At 37.9% G+C, this 22339-nt stretch overlaps 1 protein-coding gene across 2 annotated transcripts in view; it reads right to left on the bottom strand.

Moving 5' to 3' along the window:
- Positions 1 to 22339, bottom strand: part of LOC121369323 (RUS family member 1-like) — a 25043-nt gene extending 2704 nt beyond the window's left edge. Inside the window, exons 1-13 of one of the 2 annotated variants that reach the window (XM_041494308.1) lie at positions 22146 to 22339; positions 16551 to 16628; positions 15787 to 15901; positions 11029 to 11074; positions 10671 to 10703; positions 10168 to 10273; positions 8529 to 8630; positions 7471 to 7541; positions 5232 to 5416; positions 3854 to 3911; positions 2469 to 2542; positions 1370 to 1479; positions 482 to 527 (exon numbers count right to left, since the gene is read on the bottom strand). In XM_041494308.1, the coding sequence (XP_041350242.1) occupies positions 482 to 527; positions 1370 to 1479; positions 2469 to 2542; positions 3854 to 3911; positions 5232 to 5416; positions 7471 to 7541; positions 8529 to 8630; positions 10168 to 10273; positions 10671 to 10703; positions 11029 to 11074; positions 15787 to 15901; positions 16551 to 16628; positions 22146 to 22280 (1159 nt within the window). In that variant the 5' untranslated portion in view covers positions 22281 to 22339. Of the gene's footprint in view, positions 1 to 481; positions 528 to 1369; positions 1480 to 2468; positions 2543 to 3853; positions 3912 to 5231; positions 5417 to 7470; positions 7542 to 8528; positions 8631 to 10167; positions 10274 to 10670; positions 10704 to 11028; positions 11075 to 15786; positions 15902 to 16550; positions 16629 to 21642; positions 22020 to 22145 lie in introns of those variants that run through there. The other variant, XM_041494309.1, reaches the window with a different exon arrangement.

Genomic DNA, 22339 nt, shown 5'->3' with positions numbered 1-22339 from the left:
TTTTATTTCCCTTAATGGTTTCCTTTGAGCACCAAACAAGACTATTTCTTAATAGGTTTTATAACAAGGAACACACTATTAAATGCCATTTCACAAGTGTACTGGTTCGTAATAGTACAAACCTGAATAAAAATTATATGTCGGTTGAGATTAAGTGCCCAAGCACTTGTACCCATTATATAAAGCTCTTTCCATCTATACTATTTTAAGTTCCCAATAATAAGTACTGTGAACACGAAGGTGTTGGCATGTATTGAAACATTACATACTTATGATTGCACTGAAGATTACTTGGAACAAGTCAATTGCTATCTGGTATTTTAAGTGACAGTTTGTTACAAGCTGGCATTTTAGGGCTATCAAGCTAAAATTAATTGCCCCAAAGCCGTCTTGCTGAATAAATATAATATCAAGAGCTCCGAGTAGTTTTATTGTACTTCTAATACAGATACAGGAAAATAATATTAAAACATAATTTTACCTTTGGAAAGTTCATCAGCTATCTCATACAGCTTTGGATTCAAAGCCTGCAGGAAAAATAGAAATATGTAAAAATATTTTATACATGTACTAGTAATGGAATGTTTAACACCATCGCAGCACAGATCTGCAGCTGTGTTTTCCACACATACAGTAACTCGAGTCATCAAGATGCCAATTTGAGAAAAACAATGTTTCAAACAATTATTACAACTTTGGTGTATATATAGCATTAGTTTAGATCAACCATATAATGGTTTTAATCTGTTTTGGGATAACCAGTGCACATAACCAGTGCATGTAACGTTGCACAATATATCAAACACGCCATTTATGTGGTTACCTCAATTTCTCCAAATATTTAACTTGATGAGTTTTGTATAAAGAAAATAATCATTCGTTACTTTTGCTGATACATACATGTACTTGTCAACAATTTCAAGTCATGTGACTGGCTGCTCCTAGGTGATGACCAGGTCACCAATGCCAATTAAAAAACAGTACGATTGAAAGAGATTACACTATGATGTATAGTTAACATGACAATCATTTGTCTGTGATGTGTAAGTTCAACGGCTGTAAATAACTTTGAGTCGAAAAAGATGTTAAAATTGGCTTAAAACCTTGTTTTTGAGGATATGTAAGAAATGGAATAATACATTCATGTCTGTTAGATACCATTTATCTTACAACATGTTTAAAAACATATCAAACTCGCTTTCGTTCCTTAGATACATTTTAAAACAACTTGTAAGATAAATGGTATCTAATGGACATGAATGTATTATTCTCTATTTACTTGTGCTCAATGTTAAAATAATGCATGTTGCTGAATTAAAACAATATTCAGCGAAATTAATGTGTTTTCACAAATTCAGTCTCTGTTTACCTGTTTATTATTAATATTTTCTAATACAAAGTTGATGAGCTCTGCGTGAAAGCAGCTTTGTAGTTGGTCGAGCACGTTACTGTTTTCATGTAGCACAATGTGAATGGCACCTGAAATCAAACAGAACATGGTGCTGAAGCAAGAAATTACAACAATCTCGCAAATTTAAACTATAATACAGTCATGTGTGCAGGAACTATAGCAGGTGAGCAAAGTTTATAGGGGGTCGAGATGGGCTCCTCCGGAAAATATATTGAAAAAAAAAAAGAACATGTGCTTGACCGCCAAAACCCACCCCAGCACACGTGCCTGTAATAACAAAAACCAGCATAGAATATTTATCATAAAATAATACACCAGCATTGGAACCAATTTATAAAACTTCTAGAGTTAAGACTCAACACTCCAATAATATCTTGAGACTTTAACATCCTGGGCCTGTGCTTTTAGAGTCCAGACTCAATCTCGAATGACGTCACATGCATTCAATTTGTATGGCGTTGTCATGGCACCAGTGTCTCAGACTCTATTAAAGTCTCGAGTCTAGACTGTAAAAGTTTTATAAGCACCAGGCCAGGTCATGCTGTATAAAGTCCATGTGTGACATCATTAAAGATTTCAGTGTAGACTCTTAGCCGTATAAGCACAGATCCTGGTCACTCAGTCCTGAAGATGGAGTGGTCAGATATGCATTTCTTCCTTCATTTCAAAGTCAAATTAGTAATTGGCCCCAGACCCAACACCAATTTTACCGGCATCGTCCAATGCCTATTATGTAATACCTATTTCTTTATTTGTGTGGTGGCCATGAAGTACAATTTAGAAGAAAACAAAATGTCTTGAGATGAAAAACACTATATATTGATGAATGAATGAATAACGGTCTCGTAACATTCCAGTCATAAACATAAACATGCTATTCAGTTGCCTCTAACATGTGCATCCTACCAATTACAAGTTTATGAAATAAAATTTTATATGTTTGAAATCTTTAGCTAACATTAAAATCATTTGTAAAAGAGAGGATGAAGAAAGAAGAAAGATTAAAAGAATAACAATTCACTTGTTACAGACAAATACAATAAGAGCTCTAACTAACCTCTCTTCAGTGTTAAGAGATACATGCTTGATGTCATCTTGTATACGTTTTCAAACATAAGCAGATCTTGGTCACTAAATAAAAACAAAACTCTGTGAACACACAAACAAACTACAAGCACCGTTTAATTTTTCAGACACCATTACAACAATAAGACTGATTTATTTAACAAGTAGAAGCAAACTGCATTAAGTGTTCCTTACCCATTCACTTGAAACTAAATATGATTATGCAGACTTTTAGTATCCAGATGAAACCCCCCCAACCCAAAACACTGTATAAATCAAGTTCTAAAGATGAGATGTGCTTCTCAATACAGTGCATCATTTATTTTTCACCTTAGTTACTGTCACCCAGTTCCTTTATTGTTGCAAGCACCAACATTAAAGAATACAAATTAAATATACAGTAATTTTAAAAATATTTTCTTCATACTGGTTAAAGCCGCACACCCTAGTTCCATCCAGCGAAAATAAATTATAATTTGGTTAATCTACAAACCTGTAACACACTTAGATCACGTTTTTATCAAATGGAATGAAAAAGCAGGTTTTATATCGATAAATACCATGGGAATCGCCATGTCCCAATTGCTTGAAATAATTTTGAAAGTTAGTATTCTGATGTCACCGGTAGAAGCACAACAATGCCTACGTCACAACAAATTTCACAGACTTGGGGTGCGTTCGTTTCACCTCTCCTGGACATGTTCCAACTGTTCTGTCCTGGTTGTATCCCTTCTCCAGATATCGTAAGACTTAGAAAAATTATTGGTTTTAAGGGTTTGTAACGTTTTGTATTGAGACACTTACTTGTCTGAACTTTATTGTTACTGAAAATGTTCACGAACTGTGAAGAAAAATCTCACAAATGAACAACAACAAATCGGATGTTGATTGCGCGAACCGTGCACGAGAAAACAAACTGAACCAAAATGATAACGGTCACGTGATATACCAACGTCTGTGACATTAAAAATAGATTGGACCTCGCTTGCTTAACGTTTTTTTCTCGACAACACGTTTTGTGAAAAAATGCAAAAAATGCATTTCGTGGTTTTACAAACATCAGGATTACCAAAAAGCACTTCAGGTGAATGGAAATGTGTATTCTAAATAATAAAATGTAAGTAAAGTGCAATTTTATTTGTGAAAAATGGGGTTTAATAGCGAAAAACAATGCCGTAATGGTTAACAAATAAACGTAACTAGGGTGTGTCCCTTTAACATAGCAACCAACACTTACTTTTTACTACTAAAGCATCAGGACAAATATGAAGATGGGCAAGATTAAACAATGAAAAGAAACAAAGTAGATATTAATTGAACCAAGCCTAAAGAAAACCAATTACATACGATAAAATTAAAATTAAAAAAAATTCTTACCTTGTACAGACTGACTGGAATGAAGATCCAAGGAAAATTGACACTTTTCTTCGAGTAGCTGTGAGAATCGAAAACACAAACAATATTAGTCTAGGAAAAATAATAATTTAGCTATTCCTTGAAAGAAACAGAACAGTTCAGGATTAATCCGAGACCAACAGCCATATTGTGTTTTATAGTAATGAATTATTCTTGTTGAAACTATCTGTTAATACAAATGTACCTCCAGATGTATGACATTAAACAAATACAACTAATTAAACTGGATTGGCTGAACACTTTTCCTTTTTTAATTAATAAACTCTTTTAAAATATAATAACAATAACGAGGGAGGACACTAATTTTATTGTCTCAGATATAAATTCTGTATTATTATATCACAACTATAAATGAGAGAAAATATAAAATAATCTACAAAAGTTGTGACACAGAGCACAGATGTGCTTGTCTGAAAACTGCATACACTGGGCGAAATTACTGCATCCACACTAATTTTGTGTTTGAAATTATAGTTTGCAAATGGATTTTAAAACTGGTCTAGCAATTTGCATTTTATCCATAAATAACAGGTTTGAAATTAAAATAGTACCTATAATGTTTGTTGGTAATATTTTGTCCATGAGCCAAATTTGTTAAAATAAACAAATAAGTAACATTTATTTTGTTTCATTAATGGAGGTGATTTTTCATACATATTGATGTCTGATATATTTCCCATTAAACTTTTTACAATTTTAGTATCGATTGATGAAAAATGTATTGAACACTTGGAACTGTTGCTAAGCCACTGTAGAGTGAAAGAATATTAACGCCATCTATCACTGTGCATTACTACGAGGAAGATTTTTATTTCACACCACTAGAGCACATTGATTTATTAAACATCGGCTATTGGAGGTAAAACATTTGGTATATTTTATATATACAATGTAGTGTTAGAGAGGAAACCCCTACATTTTTCCATTTAATTTAGTAGCAAGAGATGTAATAGATGCACCATCCCACACACAGGATAGTACATACTATGGCCTTTGATACACCAGTTGTGGTGCACTGGCTAGAGCGAGAAATATCTTATCACGATGAAGAAACCCCCAAACAGCCTTTGTAGCGCTGTCTGGTCAGTTTGTAAAACTGGTTTAAAACTGCTTGCAATAAATGTAGAAACTTAAAAACAGTTACAAAATGGTTTGTTGTCATAAATAAATAAAAATTTACCATCTTGTTTTTCAATAATACACCAACTGTTTTTCAATAATACACCCACTGTTTTTCAATACACCCACTGTTTTTCAATAATACACCCACTGTTTTGAGGATATGACAAGTAAAATGTACGAAAAATAAAACAAACAACATCATACTGAGATGACATACGCCAGACAACTGGTTCTTGGAAGTTGACGTAATCCACTGGAAGTATATGGGAGGCTTTTAAAAACCTCTTGACGATGATGTTCAGTCGAGCCTGATTCAGTGTTTCCATGACAACTGATGTGACAGCAGAGTAGTTGGCAAACAGATGTAGCATGGTGAACATGATAAACAGAGTCCAAATAACACTGAAAATAAAAACCTTAAGCAATTAAACAAATATGATATGAATTGATCAACCTGTCATAGAGAACAGGTGTTTAGAGTCAAACCTTATTCTAACTCAACTTTTAACAAACATTTCCTTAAGCTGTAATAGAGAACAGGTGTTTAGAGAGTCAAAACTCATTTTAACTCAACTTTTAACAAACATTTCATCAACCTGTAATAGAGAACAGGTGTTTACAGAGTCAGACCTTATTCTAACTCAACTTTTAACCAACATTTCATCAACCTGTAATAGAGAACAGGTGTTTAGAGAGTCAGACCTTATTCTAACTCAACTTTTAACAAACACTGGATCAACCTGTAATAGAGAACAGGTGTTTAGAGAGTCAAACCTTATTCTAACTCAACTTTTAACAAACATTTCATCAAGCTGTAATAGAGAACAGGTGTTTAGAGAGTCAGACCTTATTCTAACTCAACTTTTAACAAACACTGGATCAACCTGTAATAGAGAACAGGTGTTTAGAGAGTCAGACCTTATTCAAACTCAACTTTTAACAAACATTTCCTCAAGCTGTAATAGAGAACAGGTGTTTAGAGAGTCGAACCTTATTCTAAGTCAACTTTTAACAAACATTTCCTCAACCTGTAATAGAGAACAGGTGTTTAGTGAGTCGAACCTTATTCTAAGTCAACTTTTAACAAACAGTTCCTCAACCTGTAATAGAGAACAGGTGTTTAGAGAGTCGAACCTTATTCTAAGTCAACTTTTAACAAACATTTCCTCAACCTGTAATAGAGAACAGGTGTTTAGAGAGTCGAACCTTATTCTAAGTAAACTTTTAACCAACATTTCCTCAACCTGTAATAGAGAACAGGTGTTTAAAGAGTCGAACCTTATTCAAACTCAACTTTTAACCAACATTTCCTCAACCTGTAATAGAGAACAGGTTTTTAGAGAGTCAAACCTTATTCAAACTCAACTTTTAACCAACAATTGATCAACCTGTAATAGAGAACAGGTGTTTAGAGGGTCAAACCTTATTCTAACTCAACTTTTAACCAACATTTCATCAACCTGTAATAGAGAACAGGTGTTCAGAGGGTCAAACCTTATTCTAACTCAACTTTTAACCAACAATTCATCAACCTGTAATAGAGAACAGGTGTTTAAGAGTCAAACCTTATTCTAACTCAACTTTTAACAAACATTTCCTCAACCTGTAATAGAGAACAGGTGTTTAGAGAGTCAAACCTTATTCTAACTCAACTTTTAACCAACATTTCATCAACCTGTAATAGAGAACAGGTGTTTAGAGGGTCAAACCTTATTCTAACTCAACTTTTAACAAACAATTCATCAACCTGTAATAGAGAACAGGTGTTCAGAGAGTCAAACCTTATTCTAACTCAACTTTTAACAAACATTTCCTCAACCTGTAATAGAGAACAGGTGTTTAGAGAGTCAAACCTTATTCTAAGTCAACTTTTAACTAACATTTGATGAACCAACAGAATCAATTACATATGTGACAAATGTAAACTGAATTACAGGTCAAATACCAACTGATATGGTGACCTGTTGTATATGTATATGTATATGTTGATGGCGACTACTGTCTGATTTGAAGGACATCTGTACAACAAAGTGTACACAACATAGGAATAAATCACACACACTAAGCATAAGTTGAAGAGTTCATTTCAATCCATTTATGTAATTTTGTGAAAAACATGTTTTTTCTGCAGCTAGACAGTGTATATCACAACCTGTTCAAAAAGCAAAGATCGTGTTGTGATGGAAATTTTATTGACATATTGTTGGGTGGTACTAACATCACTGCTAACACCGAAATCAGAAGTTGAAGAGTTCATTCCCAATACATTTATGTAATTTTGAAAAAAAAATTAAACAAATTCTGCAGCCTGACATAGTGAATATGACAACCTGTTCAAGTCACTGCTGGTGAAAACTGGTATATACTGTGTTTTTGAAATGAACTCCTCAAATATAACTGTTTGCTGCTAAACAATTTAACAAAGCTTATGTTACTGTCAAGCAGATGCAACTTACAATGGTTTACCTGTAACCAAGGGAACTAGTATCAGACTGCACACTAGACCAGCGAGGTTCACCAGTGTCTCCTACAAGAGATTAGTATAATACTTAAGGCGACGCCACACAATACGAGTGCCTCATAGCCGACTGTAATGACAAACATTATGATTTTATCGGTTGCTATGGAATCAGCTATTTTCGTACAGGGTATTCGGATCCTGTGATGTCGCCTTTAAACAGTAACCGATCTGGCTAAAAATATTGGTTAACCAGTCAACCATTAGTCAGAACTCCAGCCTGTTAATTACAAGAATGTCTAGTCGACTAGTCAAAATGCTAATAAATGTTTTAAAATGAAAGTGATGTGAATAAAATTAAAACTGGTAATAAAAAGGACTATGCAATTAAGTTTGATTTGAGTGTATATTCAACAAGTATTATGATTGTTAGAAGTAGATAACAGCTAATGAAATCAGATTTGTAAGAATGAAATGATCATTTTGGCTACTCTGTCAAAACAAGTCGGTTAATTTTCATAAATAAGATATGTAGCTATTTCTGCTGGTCAAAATACAAATGATTACTGTCTGCATCTATTATATACTAGGTAGTCTGGTAACTAATACTCAGTGCTTCTAGATTATGGTAGCCCCACTTCCATGGATAGTTATATTCAATGTTGGGCTAGTAAATTGCCATGCCCGATGGCTAGTGAAAACAAAGTTGTCAAATGCTGCATTTAAGTCTATTTTGTAAATATGAATATTCTGCCCCCAACCTCACCCCCACTCCACTGTTAGTGTTTTTAAGTTCTTTAGGTGACATATCTGATTATTACTATTATTAAAATTGTATTAACTTAAAGGAGGGCTAGTGAAATGTTAATCATGGCTAGTACATGTTTAAAATCACTGATCCCATGGCTAGTGGATTTGATAAACATTCTAGAAGTCTTGTAATACTTCTACTGCTATTTTATTTATGATCTCTGTAAATAGGTATACACTGCATTTCATGGATGGCATGTTTGAGAGGATCGTAAAATCAACACAAGAATGAATCCTTGACATTACCTGGCTTCCATCTTTAGCGGACACATCAGCCATATTGTTTCTGCGAGCCTGGTGCTGTGTCAGGGCGGCTCTAGTGGCACCACCTGCAACACCAACTATCGACTGCAAGTAGAACGAGACAAATTAGAAATTAGCACACACATTTCTTAAAAGTTACTTTAATATCACATAAACTCTGCAATAATCAAATGGTGAATGTATAACTGACCAAATAAGATTTTAAATGATAATGGGCACATGCACACCTAATTGTTAATAATGATGGTAATGTCGAATTTGAATTATTTTTCTCATTCTTCAGTGGAAAAATATGAAGAGAGTGCTCTAAAATCCCTTTTAGTTTAGAAGTTCCTTTTGTCAAGCTGGACTGGACCCACTATTGTGATTCGTTTTTTACTGCTCCCCTCTCCCCATTAGGAAGAGTCGTGATTCTGATAACAATGTGCTTACCTTGCACAGCCCGGATATACAGACTGCGACAATGTGCTTACCTTGCATGGCCCGGATATACAGACTGCGACAACGAGCTTACCTTGCACGGCCCGGATATACAGACTGCGACAACGAGCTTACCTTGCACGGCCCGGATATACAGACTGCAACAAGGAGCTTACCTTGCACAGCCCGGATATACAGACTGCAACAAGGAGCTTACCTTGCACAGCCCGGATATACAGACTGCAACAAGGAGCTTACCTTGCACAGCCCGGATATACAGACTGCAACAAGGAGCTTACCTTGCACAGCCCGGTTATACAGACTGCAACAAGGAGCTTACCTTGCACAGTCCGGATATACAGACTGCAACAACGAGCTTACCTTGCACAGCCCGGATATACAGACTGCAACAACGAGCTTACCTTGCACAGCCCGGATATACAGACTGCAACAACGAGCTTACCTTGCACAGTCCGGATATACAGACTGCAACAAGGAGCTTACCTTGCACAGTCCGGATATACAGACTGCAACAAGGAGCTTACCTTGCACAGCCCGGATATACAGACTGCAACAAGGAGCTTACCTTGCACAGCCCGGATATACAGACTGCAACAAGGAGCTTACCTTGCACAGCCCGGATATACAGACTGCAACAAGGAGCTTACCTTGCACAGTCCGGATATACAGACTGCAACAAGGAGCTTACCTTGCACAGCCCGGATATACAGACTGCAACAACGAGCTTACCTTGCACAGTCCGGATATACAGACTGCAACAAGGAGCTTACCTTGCACAGCCCGGATATACAGACTGCAACAAGGAGCTTACCTTGCACAGCCCGGATATACAGACTGCAACAAGGAGCTTACCTTGCACAGCCCGGATATACAGACTGCAACAAGGAGCTTACCTTGCACAGCCCGGATATACAGACTGCAACAAGGAGCTTACCTTGCACAGCCCGGATATACAGACTGCAACAACGAGCTTACCTTGCACAGTCCGGATATACAGACTGCAACAAGGAGCTTACCTTGCACAGCCCGGATATACAGACTGCAACAACGAGCTTACCTTGCACAGTCCGGATATACAGACTGCAACAACGAGCTTACCTTGCACAGTCCGGATATACAGACTGCATCAAGGAGCTTAACTTGCACAACCCCGATATACAGACTGCAGCAATGAGCTTACCTTGCACAGCCCCGATATACAGACTGCAACAATGAAGTAGGTGTTGAATGACGGTGCCAGGATTTCCAAGAATATCGCAAAGTCATTTAATATGTCAGCAAACAACCTGAAGATTAAAAAATATATAGAAAACAAACATAACATCAGTACAACTAACCAAACATAAACTATTCAATATGTAAGTGAATCAAACATTTATCAGTTTTACAGATTAAAATAAGTTGAAACAGCTTCATCACACAATTGTAAATAAAACGTTTTTGTTAAAGATAGAAGTCAAAGTTCTTAAAAAAAAAAAAATCTTTTGTTCAAATATTGCAAGAATTCTCATTTGCTGAAAATAATTAATATTTTTATATTTTTAGGCTATTTAACTTACTAGTATTGACTATTAAGCATATATATATATATATATATATATATATATATACCGGGTAGTATTTTGTAACAATTTTATTGTACACTGCATAAACTATCTGTTGCACTAATATAAATGATCTTACCTCCATCTTTTTGCATCAGAGTCAAAGGTTGATCTGCAATGAGAAAGATAAACAGACTAGACTTAAAGAAAGTAGTATTAACTTAAAAAGTGAAGAATTTCATGTTACAACTTCATCTTGCAATTGCATGAATCCAGTGAAAAACTGCGTAAATGAAAGACTTAGGATACTATTTTAATTTTAATTTTGAAACACATGTAGATGTACTTGGAAGATTGTCTTTAATATCTAAAACAGTTCTTTCTAAATTAATATAATATTTGCTTGACATAATTGATAAGGTGGTAAAATATTTGTCACGCATAATCAACTGAAAAGAGTGATGAAATTGATTAAATATACTGTAATGTGATCTTACCCTTTCATCCAAGCAAAGAGAATCCTTCCAAGCATCCCAGTGCCATCTGTAACAGAGTAAACAATTAACACAATTAACATTTCATGTTCTGTATTAAGTTTTTAGATACAGAATAACTGGTGATAATAGCAAAATATAGATGTATATATAGATGGACTATAGATTATTCTTTAACACACACAGACAGATGGATTGAATGGACTGATGATGGACTGACTGATGAATGGACGGAATGATGGATGGACAGATGGATTAACTGATGTATGGATGGACTGACTGATGAATGGATGGAATGATGGATGGACAGATGGATTAACTGATGTATGGACTGATGGATGGATGGACTGACTGATAAATGGATGGAATGATGGATGGGCAGATGGATTAACTGATGTATGGACTGATGGATGGATGGACTGATGGATAGATGGATGGATGGATCGATGGACTGATGGATGGATAGGTCGATGGACTGATAGATGTATGGACTTATGGATGGATGGATTGACAGACTGATAAATGAATGGATCAATGGACTGATGGATGGATAGACTGATGGATGGATTGATGGATCGATGGACTGATGGATGGATGGATGGACTGATAGATGAATGGATCAATGGACTGATGGATGGATAGACTGATGGATGGATTGATGGATGGATGGACTAATGGACGGATAGGTCGATGGACTGATGGATGGATGGATGGACTTATAGATGAATGGATCAATGGATTGATGGATGGATCGATGGACTGATATATGGATGGATGGATGGACTGATGGATGGATGGACTGATGGATGGATCAATGGACTGATGGATCAATGGACTGATGGATGGATGGATGGATGGATGGATGGATCGATGGACTGATGGATGGATGGATGGACTGATGGATGGATCAATGGACTGATGGATGGATGGAGGGACTGATGGATGGATGGAGGGACTGATGGATGGATGGATGGACTGATAGATGAATGGATCAATGGACTGATGGATGGATAGACTGATGGATGGATTGATGGATGGATGGACTGATGGACGGATAGGTCGATGGATGGATGGATGGATGGACTGATAGATGAATGGATCAATGGATTGATGGACTGATGGATGGATCGATGGACTGATATATGGATGGAGGGACTGATGGATGGATGGATGGCCTGATGGATGGATGGATGGATGGACTGATGGATGGATCAATGGACTGATGGATGGATGGACTGATGGATGGATGGATGGACTGATGGATGGATGGATGGACTGATGGATGGATGGATGGACTGATGGATGGATGGACTGATGGATGAATGGATGGATGGACTGATGGATGGATCAATGGACTGATGGATCGATGGACTGATGGATGGATCAATGGACTGATGGAGGGATGGATGGACTGATGGATGAATGGATGGACTGATGGATGGATCGATGGACTGATGGATGAATGGATGGATCGATGGACTGATGGATGGATCGATAGATGGATCAATGGACTGATGGATGGATCGATGGACTGATGAATGGATCAATGGACTGATGGATGGATGGCCTGATGGATGGATCGATGGACTGATGGATGGATGGATGGACTGATGGATGGATCGATGGACTGATGGATGGATCAATGGACTGATGGATGGATCGATGGATTGATGGATGGATCGATGGACTGATGGATGGATCAATGGACTGATGGATGGACTGATGGATGGATGGATGGACTGATGGATGGATCGATGGACTGATGGATGGATCAATGGACTGATGGATCGATGGACTGATGGATGGATCGATGAACTGATGGATGGATCAATGGACTGATGGATGGATGGACTGATGGATGGATCGATGAACTGATGGATGGATCGATGGACTGATGGATGGATCAATGGACTGATGGATGGATCGATGGACTGATGGATGGATCAATGGACTGATGGATGGATGGATCGATGGACTGATGCATGGATGGATCGATGGACTGATATATGGACTGATGGATGGATGGATGGACTGATGGATGGATGGACTGATGGATGGATGGATGGACTGATGGATGGATGGATGGACTGATGGATGGATCAGTGGACTGATGGATGGACTGATGGATGGATCGATGGACTGATGGATGGATCAATGGACTGATGGATTGATGGACGGATCGATGGACTGATGGACGGATCGATGGACTGATGGATGGATCAATGGACTGATGGATCGATCAATGGACTGATGGATGGATGGATGGGCTGATGGATGAATGGATGGATCAATGGACTGATGGATGGATCGATGGACTGATGGATGGATCAATGAACTGATGGATCGATGGACTGATGGATGGATCAATGAACTGATGGATCGATGGACTGATGGATGGATCAATGGACTGATGGATGGATGGATGGACTGATGGATGAATGGATGGAATGATGGACTGATGGATGGATCGATGGACTGATGGATGGATGGATGGATGGATGGACTGATGGATGGATGGATGGACTGATGGATGGATCGATGGACTGATGGATGGATCGATGGACTGATGGGTGAATGGATGCATGGATCGATGGACTGATGGATGAATGGATGGACTGATGGATGGACTGATGGATGAAGTGATGGATGGATGGACTGCTGGATGAATTGGTGGATGGACTGCTGGATAGACGAACTGATGGATGGATGGATGGATGGACTGATGGATGGACTGATGGATGGATAGATTGATGGATGGATGGACAAATGAATGGATGGACGGACGGACTGATGGATGGATGGATGGACTGCTCGATGAATGGATAGATGGTTGGACTGATGGATGGATAGATGGATGGATAGATGGATGGACTGATGGAAGGATAGATGGATGGGTGAATGGATAGATGGATGGATGGATAAATGGATGGATGGATGGACTGATGGATGGATGGACTGATGGATGGATAGATGGATGGATAGATGGATGGACTGATGGATGGATAGATGGATGGACTGATGGAAGGATAGATGGATGGGTGAATGGATGGATGGATGGATGGACAGACTGATGGATGAATGGATAGATGGAATGATGGATGGATGGATGGATGGGTTTTAGACTTGTATACTCTTCAAAAGAAGAAACGCAAAACCACATTGTCGTAACATTTGGAGAATTGATTTAATTATTGAATGGTGAGTCCGATAATTACCAAATGTTGCAGGATTGTTCACAATTCACTCTAGTCCATTGTGAGTAAGTGATAGGACACACCACCAAGGTCAAGGTCATCTGGAGTCAATACCGGGTGTGGCCTCCGCGTGTGTTGACAACTGCCTGGCACCGCCTGCCCATTGAAGCAACCAGAGTACGGATGACGTCCCGGGGGATGGTGGCCCACTCGGCCTGCAAGGCTGCTGCCAGCTCGGGCAGGGTCTGGGGCTGTGGTTGTCGCTGTCGGAGGCGTCGGTCCAACTCGTCCCATAGATGCTCAATTGGGTTCAAATCCAGTGATATCGATGGCCAAGGAAGGACATTAATGTTGTTGTTCTGTAGGAAAGCCGTTGTGAGACGTGCTGTGTGAGGCCTGGCGTTGTCATGTTGGAACACTGCGTTGGCGTTGGCCATAACTGGAACGATGTGTGGCCGGAGGATCTGGTCAATGTAGCCCTGTGCATTCAGGTTGCCCTGCACGTGGACCAGGTCAGTTCTGCCAGTGTGTGAGATGGCTGCCCACACCATGGCACTACCCCCGCCGAATCTGTCCACTTCCTGCACGCAGTTTGCCGCATAACGTTCACCACGACGCCTATACACGCGACATCTTCCATCATGACGTCGGAGCAGAAATCAGGACTCGTCACTGAACCACACCTGTCTCCATCGCAGTTGAGGCCATTGTCGATGAATCTGGCACCACTGCAGTCGGAGTCGACGGTGTTGTGGTGTTAAGATGACACCTCGAACTGGACGTCTGGCACGAATTCCTACCTCACGTAGGCGGTTCCGTACGGTCTGGTCGGATATCCTGCGCAAACCTGGTATTGCTGCGGCTGTGGAGGTGGCAGTAGTCAATCGTTCCCGAAGGTGGCGTACCCGGATGTAGCGGTCCTTCCCGGGGGTAGTGACCCGTGGTCGACCGGATCTAGGGAGGTCACGTGTTGATCCATGTTGCTGGTAACGGTCCCACAGTCTGGAGATGGTGCTTGGGGACACATGGAATGCCCTGGCAACGGCCGTTCTGGATTCGCCTGCGTCTAGTCGGCCGATGGCATTGTTTCTCTGCGGTTCACTGAGACGTGGCATGTCCTGGATTGTCAACTGTCGGCCAGATACAGAGGCCAGGCAAGCGAACACCCTGCACTTTTATACTGTCGGTGTTCATGTTGCACGTGCAGACAACGCACGTGCAGTGGTGACATGGTTTGCACGTGGCTGCGTTTTTGCGAATATTCACATTTTGGAACTTTATTGTACAGTAGCTGCGTTTTATCGAATGTAACCGTGGGAATGTGTTTGGGACATGCAATGACCTTATATTCACAAAGCATGAACCGGTAGGAAACATAAAATCGGAGTTATAACCGATTTGTACCCTTTTGCGTTTCTTTTTTTGAAGAGTATATAAAGAGCTCTAAAATTTGCATAGTGAATTGTGATGCAATACTGAACAAAATGCTGCCTGTTAAACAAAAGTTCACAAACTGATAGAACTCTGAAAGAAGATAAACAACTAAAAGACATGGAACTTTATGAACCTTTAAAAAGCCAGGTCATCGTGGCAGCTAAAACAGTGGCATCTTTATCACCCACACCGATACCCTTCAGCATGGCCTGAGCTGCCAATGTGCCTGTGATGCTGCTAGCAAATGCCTGCAATCAAATAAACCAGACTAATTTTCATTTGTAGGAATGTCGATGAAAAGTTATTTTTTAGCAAATCTGTATCATGTGTTCATTAGTATTCAGTGTTTAAAATAAGCAACATAAAACACAGAACAGCACTTATTTATAAGTAAACATTTCTTGTATTTACTAATTTAGTTACATTTTGCAGAATTTCATCTGATGAGGAAAGGAATGCAATATTTGTCAATGATAAGTCAGGACTGTTATATTAGTACTATGGCTATTTATTGTCAAGTTATTTTGAAATTTACTTGAGAAAAATCCATTGCTGCAATACAGGCTACCACTTAGGTACCAATTAGGAACAACCTAGTGATCTTTTATATGCATTTTCCCATATACAGGACAGTACACACAATAGCCTTTGATAGAGAAAGTCCAGTGCCATCAATGGCAACTGATCCTACACAGGTACATTCAGGAATTTTAGGAGGTGGGTCTAGACTGTGGCAAGCAAAGTCATGCTCCACTGTAAATGATTCAACCCCATGGACCCCCTCCTGCACATGCACCTGCTACAACCCATCACATCTTAGACAAGCACTCTACCACTGAGCTCCGGTGAGGTTTTGTCTTACTAAATAAGACAATGTCATCTTCAATTTCATTGTACCTGGACGGTGTCCCACATCTGGTAGGTAAAATAGTCTTTACTGACACTTTCAGGATAGCCTTGTGGAAGAAATACATTCTGAAAAACCAAAACAACAGTTATAGAACACAGCAACACACTGATGAATAACCTGTAATTTAAAAAATTTACCTTCCAACTAGTGAGGGTGGAGTGTGTGTGTGTGGGGAAATGCTGCAATGTATACTCTTAAAAATAAGTTAAGGACCACATCTTAAAATGGGTATAATCAATTTTAAATTACAAAACATAAGAGGAATGATTTTCTTTGGTTTAGTCAGTTTACCCTTGCCTAAAGATGCACAGTAAATGCTAATGCAGTAATTTTATTTGTGAAATTCATGAGTACCACACTGAAAGCACACAAAAAAAAGGTTATTTGTTATGACGATGATATAGAACGTGTAACCATGAACCGACCTATTAACGGGAAATAGTTTCTGCACCTGTGCATTGTAATGTACGACTGATTTGATGAAATACTGTTTAACCTTGTTCATTTTATTGTCAAAACCAACCAACAAATGTTAATAGCCATGCCATAGTTACTTCCGTAAACTGGGCTATTGTTTTCCAAGAGTGACGTGTGTCACATGACATCACCAAAACTCTTATGCAATGAATCTATGAAGCAGACAATTCTTTAACAATGATAGCGGTGTAAAACTTGTTTATTTAAGTTTGTTTAATATAAAACGCCATTTAATATAGTGCACACAGTGCAACATGGTGTATACATTTCTCTATACATGTATAAAAATAATGTCGACTTGTTTTTGTTTTTGGGAATGTTTTCTCAATTCAACAAAAGTATTTTGATGTCCGGGTTCAATCGTATGCATATTCCTTAAAACTAAGTCAAACATAAATAGACCGGTTTATGGGGTAGCCTGGTTCACAATACATGTGTGTGTGCATGTGAGTGGTCATTCCCGATTCCTCTCATTGTCTCAATCTTAGTGCACGGGGCACATTATGGCAATACTTTTCTTAATATGCACGGCAAGTTGCTTCCCATTTTGTAGCATATTTAAAATGGCAGGGAACTTTTGACGGTTGTCGTTGGAAGATTTATTTTGTTAATAATGACACAAGTAGTAGTACTTAATCGGGATTTAGTGAGTATGATAGGTTATACATTTTCGATTTGTGTGTCCATTTGTTGCACTATTTCGGTTGAGAAACGTTTGAAACATGGTACCACAAGTTTTGAATACCAGCTACATATAGGGTGTATAACAAGGTTCAGACGTAGAAGAACCACACATTCTATGTCTTTTCGGACCGAGTATCTCAATCTGGGTACCAGACGTTTCGCCCCCCCCCCCCCCCCCCCCCCAGCCAGTTTGCCCCCAGGTCTGTTCGCCCCCAGTCAGTTCGCCCCCACATGCATAACCAGTTCACCACTACAAAGGTACCAGTTCGCCCCCAGTCAGTTCGGGTCATGTTCCTGGCCTGGAAAGTAATGAAATTTTTATATTGGTTATGGAACGGCCTGATTGTAATAAAGTTCTGTTCTGATATATCCATACGTGTTTGTTCTGTGTTGAATACGAATGCCAGGCTAGGCAGGTCAGGTCAGGTCATAGGGTTTTACGTGCACATTCAGAATAAGCTGTTGTAGCGCACACCTGTCACGGGCACAAGAGCCGGCCTTGACAGACTAGGCTGGTCGTACGCGCTTTTATGGCCATTATCACGTGTTAACCTGTTAACTGTAATCAGTCATAGTGTTTTTAGAAGATGATCATCTTTTTTGATGTTCATGGTTACTAATTAGTGGCCAAAAGAACCCCTGCAATAATCCCTCAGTTAGAATAATGCTCACCAGAAGAGGCCATATCGAATTGCTGTTCAAAGCCCTCTTAGGTGTTAGCCTAATATGCATAATCAGCATCAAGGTTATGTAGCTGATTAACCAGTTTTATTTCTTTCTTCTTAAAACAGATCATATCTGGCAGGAATGGATGTTTTAATAAATGTTGATGATGTGGTTTGTGAATTTGTGAAAAAATGTCGGTATCTATGCTTAATGAGCACCATACGTTTAATTACATCTGACAAAAATATAACCCCGTATTACAATTCTCATGATTCATGATCAGTCCAAATTGTGGAAGGACATCAACCCCTCCCCTCTAAGAAAAGAAACACACACAACACAAACACACTTTAACATCCTTTAAAGAAACAGTACAATAATTGTTTAAAAGTAACAACTAATGGCAAACAATCAGAGACTTTCCGACAGGTGGCGCTCGTGCACTATACACCATTCCTTTTTGTAAATTTGTATTGTCGTAAAGCACCGATCGGTATATCCACTCTATTATTCCCGACCTAATTGTGAGCATGTATGTGACTAAAGCGTAGAACGGCTAAAAATTAAAGTAAATAATAAAAATCTACGAAATTCCGCAGTTGGTAGTAAAAAAAAATAATGGAAGAATAAAAAAGAACAAAATAATGTCCAGCTAAATCGTGGGTTTTCCACAACCACGTAGGCTACTCCCTACCATTCTTACAACTTTCTATCATATATCCACCATGCCAAAACCATTAAATGTGTACATATTTGACTGATAATACTTGAGTGTTTGCAATAAAAAAAACGGTAACAGCATTTAATAAAGTTTTAATTTGTAAAACGCCACGCTCCATTCTTCGCTGTTTACTTCCGGGTTCTATTCAATGTTATTTGTTTACCATAGTTTGACACCCAGTAGCCGATGTATTTTTCGTGCTGGGGTGTCGTTAAACATTCATTCATTCATTTACTATTCAATGTTTGTTATCGCGATTTAATATGAAGATATATGTGTTTAAAACCACAAATTATTCGTTTGCAGAGTAGAGTAAATTCAACCAAATTTGTCAACAATTATTTTTAATAAATTATTTCAATGAAAAAAAAAAACCCAAACCCAAACCCAACCCAACCCAAACAAAATAAATAAATAAAATAAATAAATATATTCAATGTAAAATAAAAAATAATAAAAATGTTTATATGTATACATGTAATAAATTTTAAAAAAAATCAATAACATACATATATAATTACAGAAATAAATATTAAACTTTCAAATAAATAGGTAATTTAAAATATTAAATATATAGTTTTTTTGTTCTTAATTTTTTTTTTTCACATGTAAGTAGAAATATAACAATGCTTTTTCATACACATTTACATGAAATTAGAAATGACAGTGGTATTGTTTTTCAATATTTATAATTTGTTAATGTAAATAATTTAATCTGATAGGAATTCTGATTTCACTGAGCCTGTTTTAACATAAATTTATTTGACCTACCGGTATCTAAATTTTATACTTTTCAGTACCCGGTACTTATATTAAGAAAAGTCCAATGTAAATAATCTTTATCATGGTTCATACACTTATTTACCAAGAAAATTCATGACTTTCCATGATTTGCACTGATAATGAAATTAACAGCAATTGAAAACTGCTTTAGACATTATACTATTTTTTCTCTCCAAAGGCTGCAAGAGTAATAAATTATAAATTAAAGAAAAAAAATACTATTTTACAAATGTGGATTTCTAAAACCAGATGCAGCAATAAATAATTATGACTATATATAAAAGTACACTTATGGTTTACTAATAGTTTAAAGTTGATATATAGGTACAACACCAATTAACACTAATTACATTCATTTCAAGAGATGCATTACATGCAGTATTCACACATGGCTTGTTTCATACATGTTCAATGTATAATGCGTTACTTGCTTAGCATGTACATGTATTTGATAAACTGTACATAAACAATACCTATCTGGTATTTATATTTTCAGTCTAACAGTGTGGGTTTTTTCAATGCCATGCTAGAATTTATCACAATGTAGTCAACATACTACCTCGAAAAGTGAAAGTATTATAAACTGTTATAGGCTTAAATAGTCGCTGGAGAATAAAATGTTGGGATTTTGCTACATTTGTCCAAAATAGTCCAGTTAGGCAATAATTAAAAAAAAGACAAAGAATAAAAAGAGACCCCACACCCCCCCCCCCCCTCAAAAAAAAAGAAAAGAATAAAAAAGAAATTTATTTTATTGAATATTAATATTTCCAGTTTCAGGATATTTATGTAAATAAATTCTAGATTATAATTTGGAAAGTATTTTGTTATGGTTAGTTTGTTTTTGGGTCAGTAGCAAAAACAAAACAGTTTGTTCTGTTATGCCTCAAGTATTTAATCAAATCTAAAAAATATTAGGTAGGGCCAGTCTAAACTTTAACCACCCCCCCCCCCCCCCAAAAAAAACCCACTACATCTGTACTCTTTTTAACTTACAAAAAAATGAGGAAAAATAATCAGGGTACCCGGTAAGCCTCTTTTTTTTTTAGGTAGGGTCGGTTTCAAGAAACAATTGTTTTTACACCTCAATGGGCACTCCACATCTCACTATTCTGTTTATATTGTATGTATGCTATTTGCACGTCTCAAACTATTATTTTCTTCTTCAAATTGTGTGTTAGGGGCTGTAGAAGAGGTGAGGGCCGATAGGGCCATGGTCTCCTCTTTTTTCCTGTTATTGTTCTCAAAAGTCTGGAGATGTCATGGGCCCTATGTTAACATCTGATATTTAAACTTATACTGGGCGAGCATGCCTTCGAACCCCCACCAACAGGTTCGGGCCCTCAAATACATGTATACACACACACACTCTCTCTCTCTCACAACCTTTTAACAAACAGCACACTATAAGTACTCCCACCCCATCCCCACTTTCAAATACACTCCGCTGGCCCTGTACATAAATAAAAAAAAGCGTTGTTTCTAAAACATTTTTTCTTTTAGTCTGTGAAATTATTGATTAAAAACAAATTAATTAATTAATTAAATAATCGATAACAAACATGATCAATGCCATGGAGGGTTGGACGAACTCACCTAAATCCTCCCCCTCACCAAAAAGCAGTGAACAAAACACACAAATAAACAAATGTCCACATAGCATACATAAAAGGAAGAAAATATAATATTTCATCTAGATTTTATTCAAATAATATATAAATAATTAATTTTGTTTTAAATCCACACACCGAGAATGGATAGGCAGTGACATACAAACGCCTCGTTTTTCAGCGATTCACTGTTTGTTTTGTTTTTTGTTGTTGTTGTATTTTGTCATATACTAGATCCGTTATGCAGTCCAGACATTCTTTGTGCAATGCATCATCGTCTGAAAGAAATATGACCACTTTTCCTGTTCGTACAGAGGTGGACAAGTAATTTTATACGACCAGTGGCTTCAAATCACACTACCGAACAGCTGTTTAAAGCGAGACTCTAGGGTGTATAGTGACGACGCGACCTCTAAGGGGGAGATAATTTCTGGGTGTTCGCCATTGAGGGCGAACTGACAAATATTTGGGGGTGAAAATGCAAACAGTTGGGGGCGAATCGTCTTGGGGGGGCGAACAGGTCAAACTGGAGGCGAACTGACCGGGGGGCGAACAGGCTGGGGGGGGGCGAACAGGCTGGGGGGGGGGCGAAACGTCATGGATTCTATCAATCTCAGTCATTGTTGACAGTTGAGTCTTACACGAAAAAACTGTGAAAATGATGTAAACTTTGGTGATTTGTCAACAACAGACAACTTTCCAGTATGAGATCGAAAATATTCTCTTTTAAGAGATGAAGACCCATATGCTTCCACACAAAACTGCTGATCTGCCATATCGCTGTCTAAAAATTAAGAAACGTAAACATATTGAACAGTGGAAGCAGCCATTTTCC

Source organism: Gigantopelta aegis, chromosome 3 (genome assembly GCF_016097555.1).
Source record: "Gigantopelta aegis isolate Gae_Host chromosome 3, Gae_host_genome, whole genome shotgun sequence".
Classification (NCBI taxonomy): Eukaryota; Metazoa; Mollusca; class Gastropoda; order Neomphalida; family Peltospiridae; genus Gigantopelta; species Gigantopelta aegis.
The sequence above is the reverse complement of the archived record's forward strand: the minus strand, read 5'-3'. Positions and strand labels throughout refer to the sequence as shown.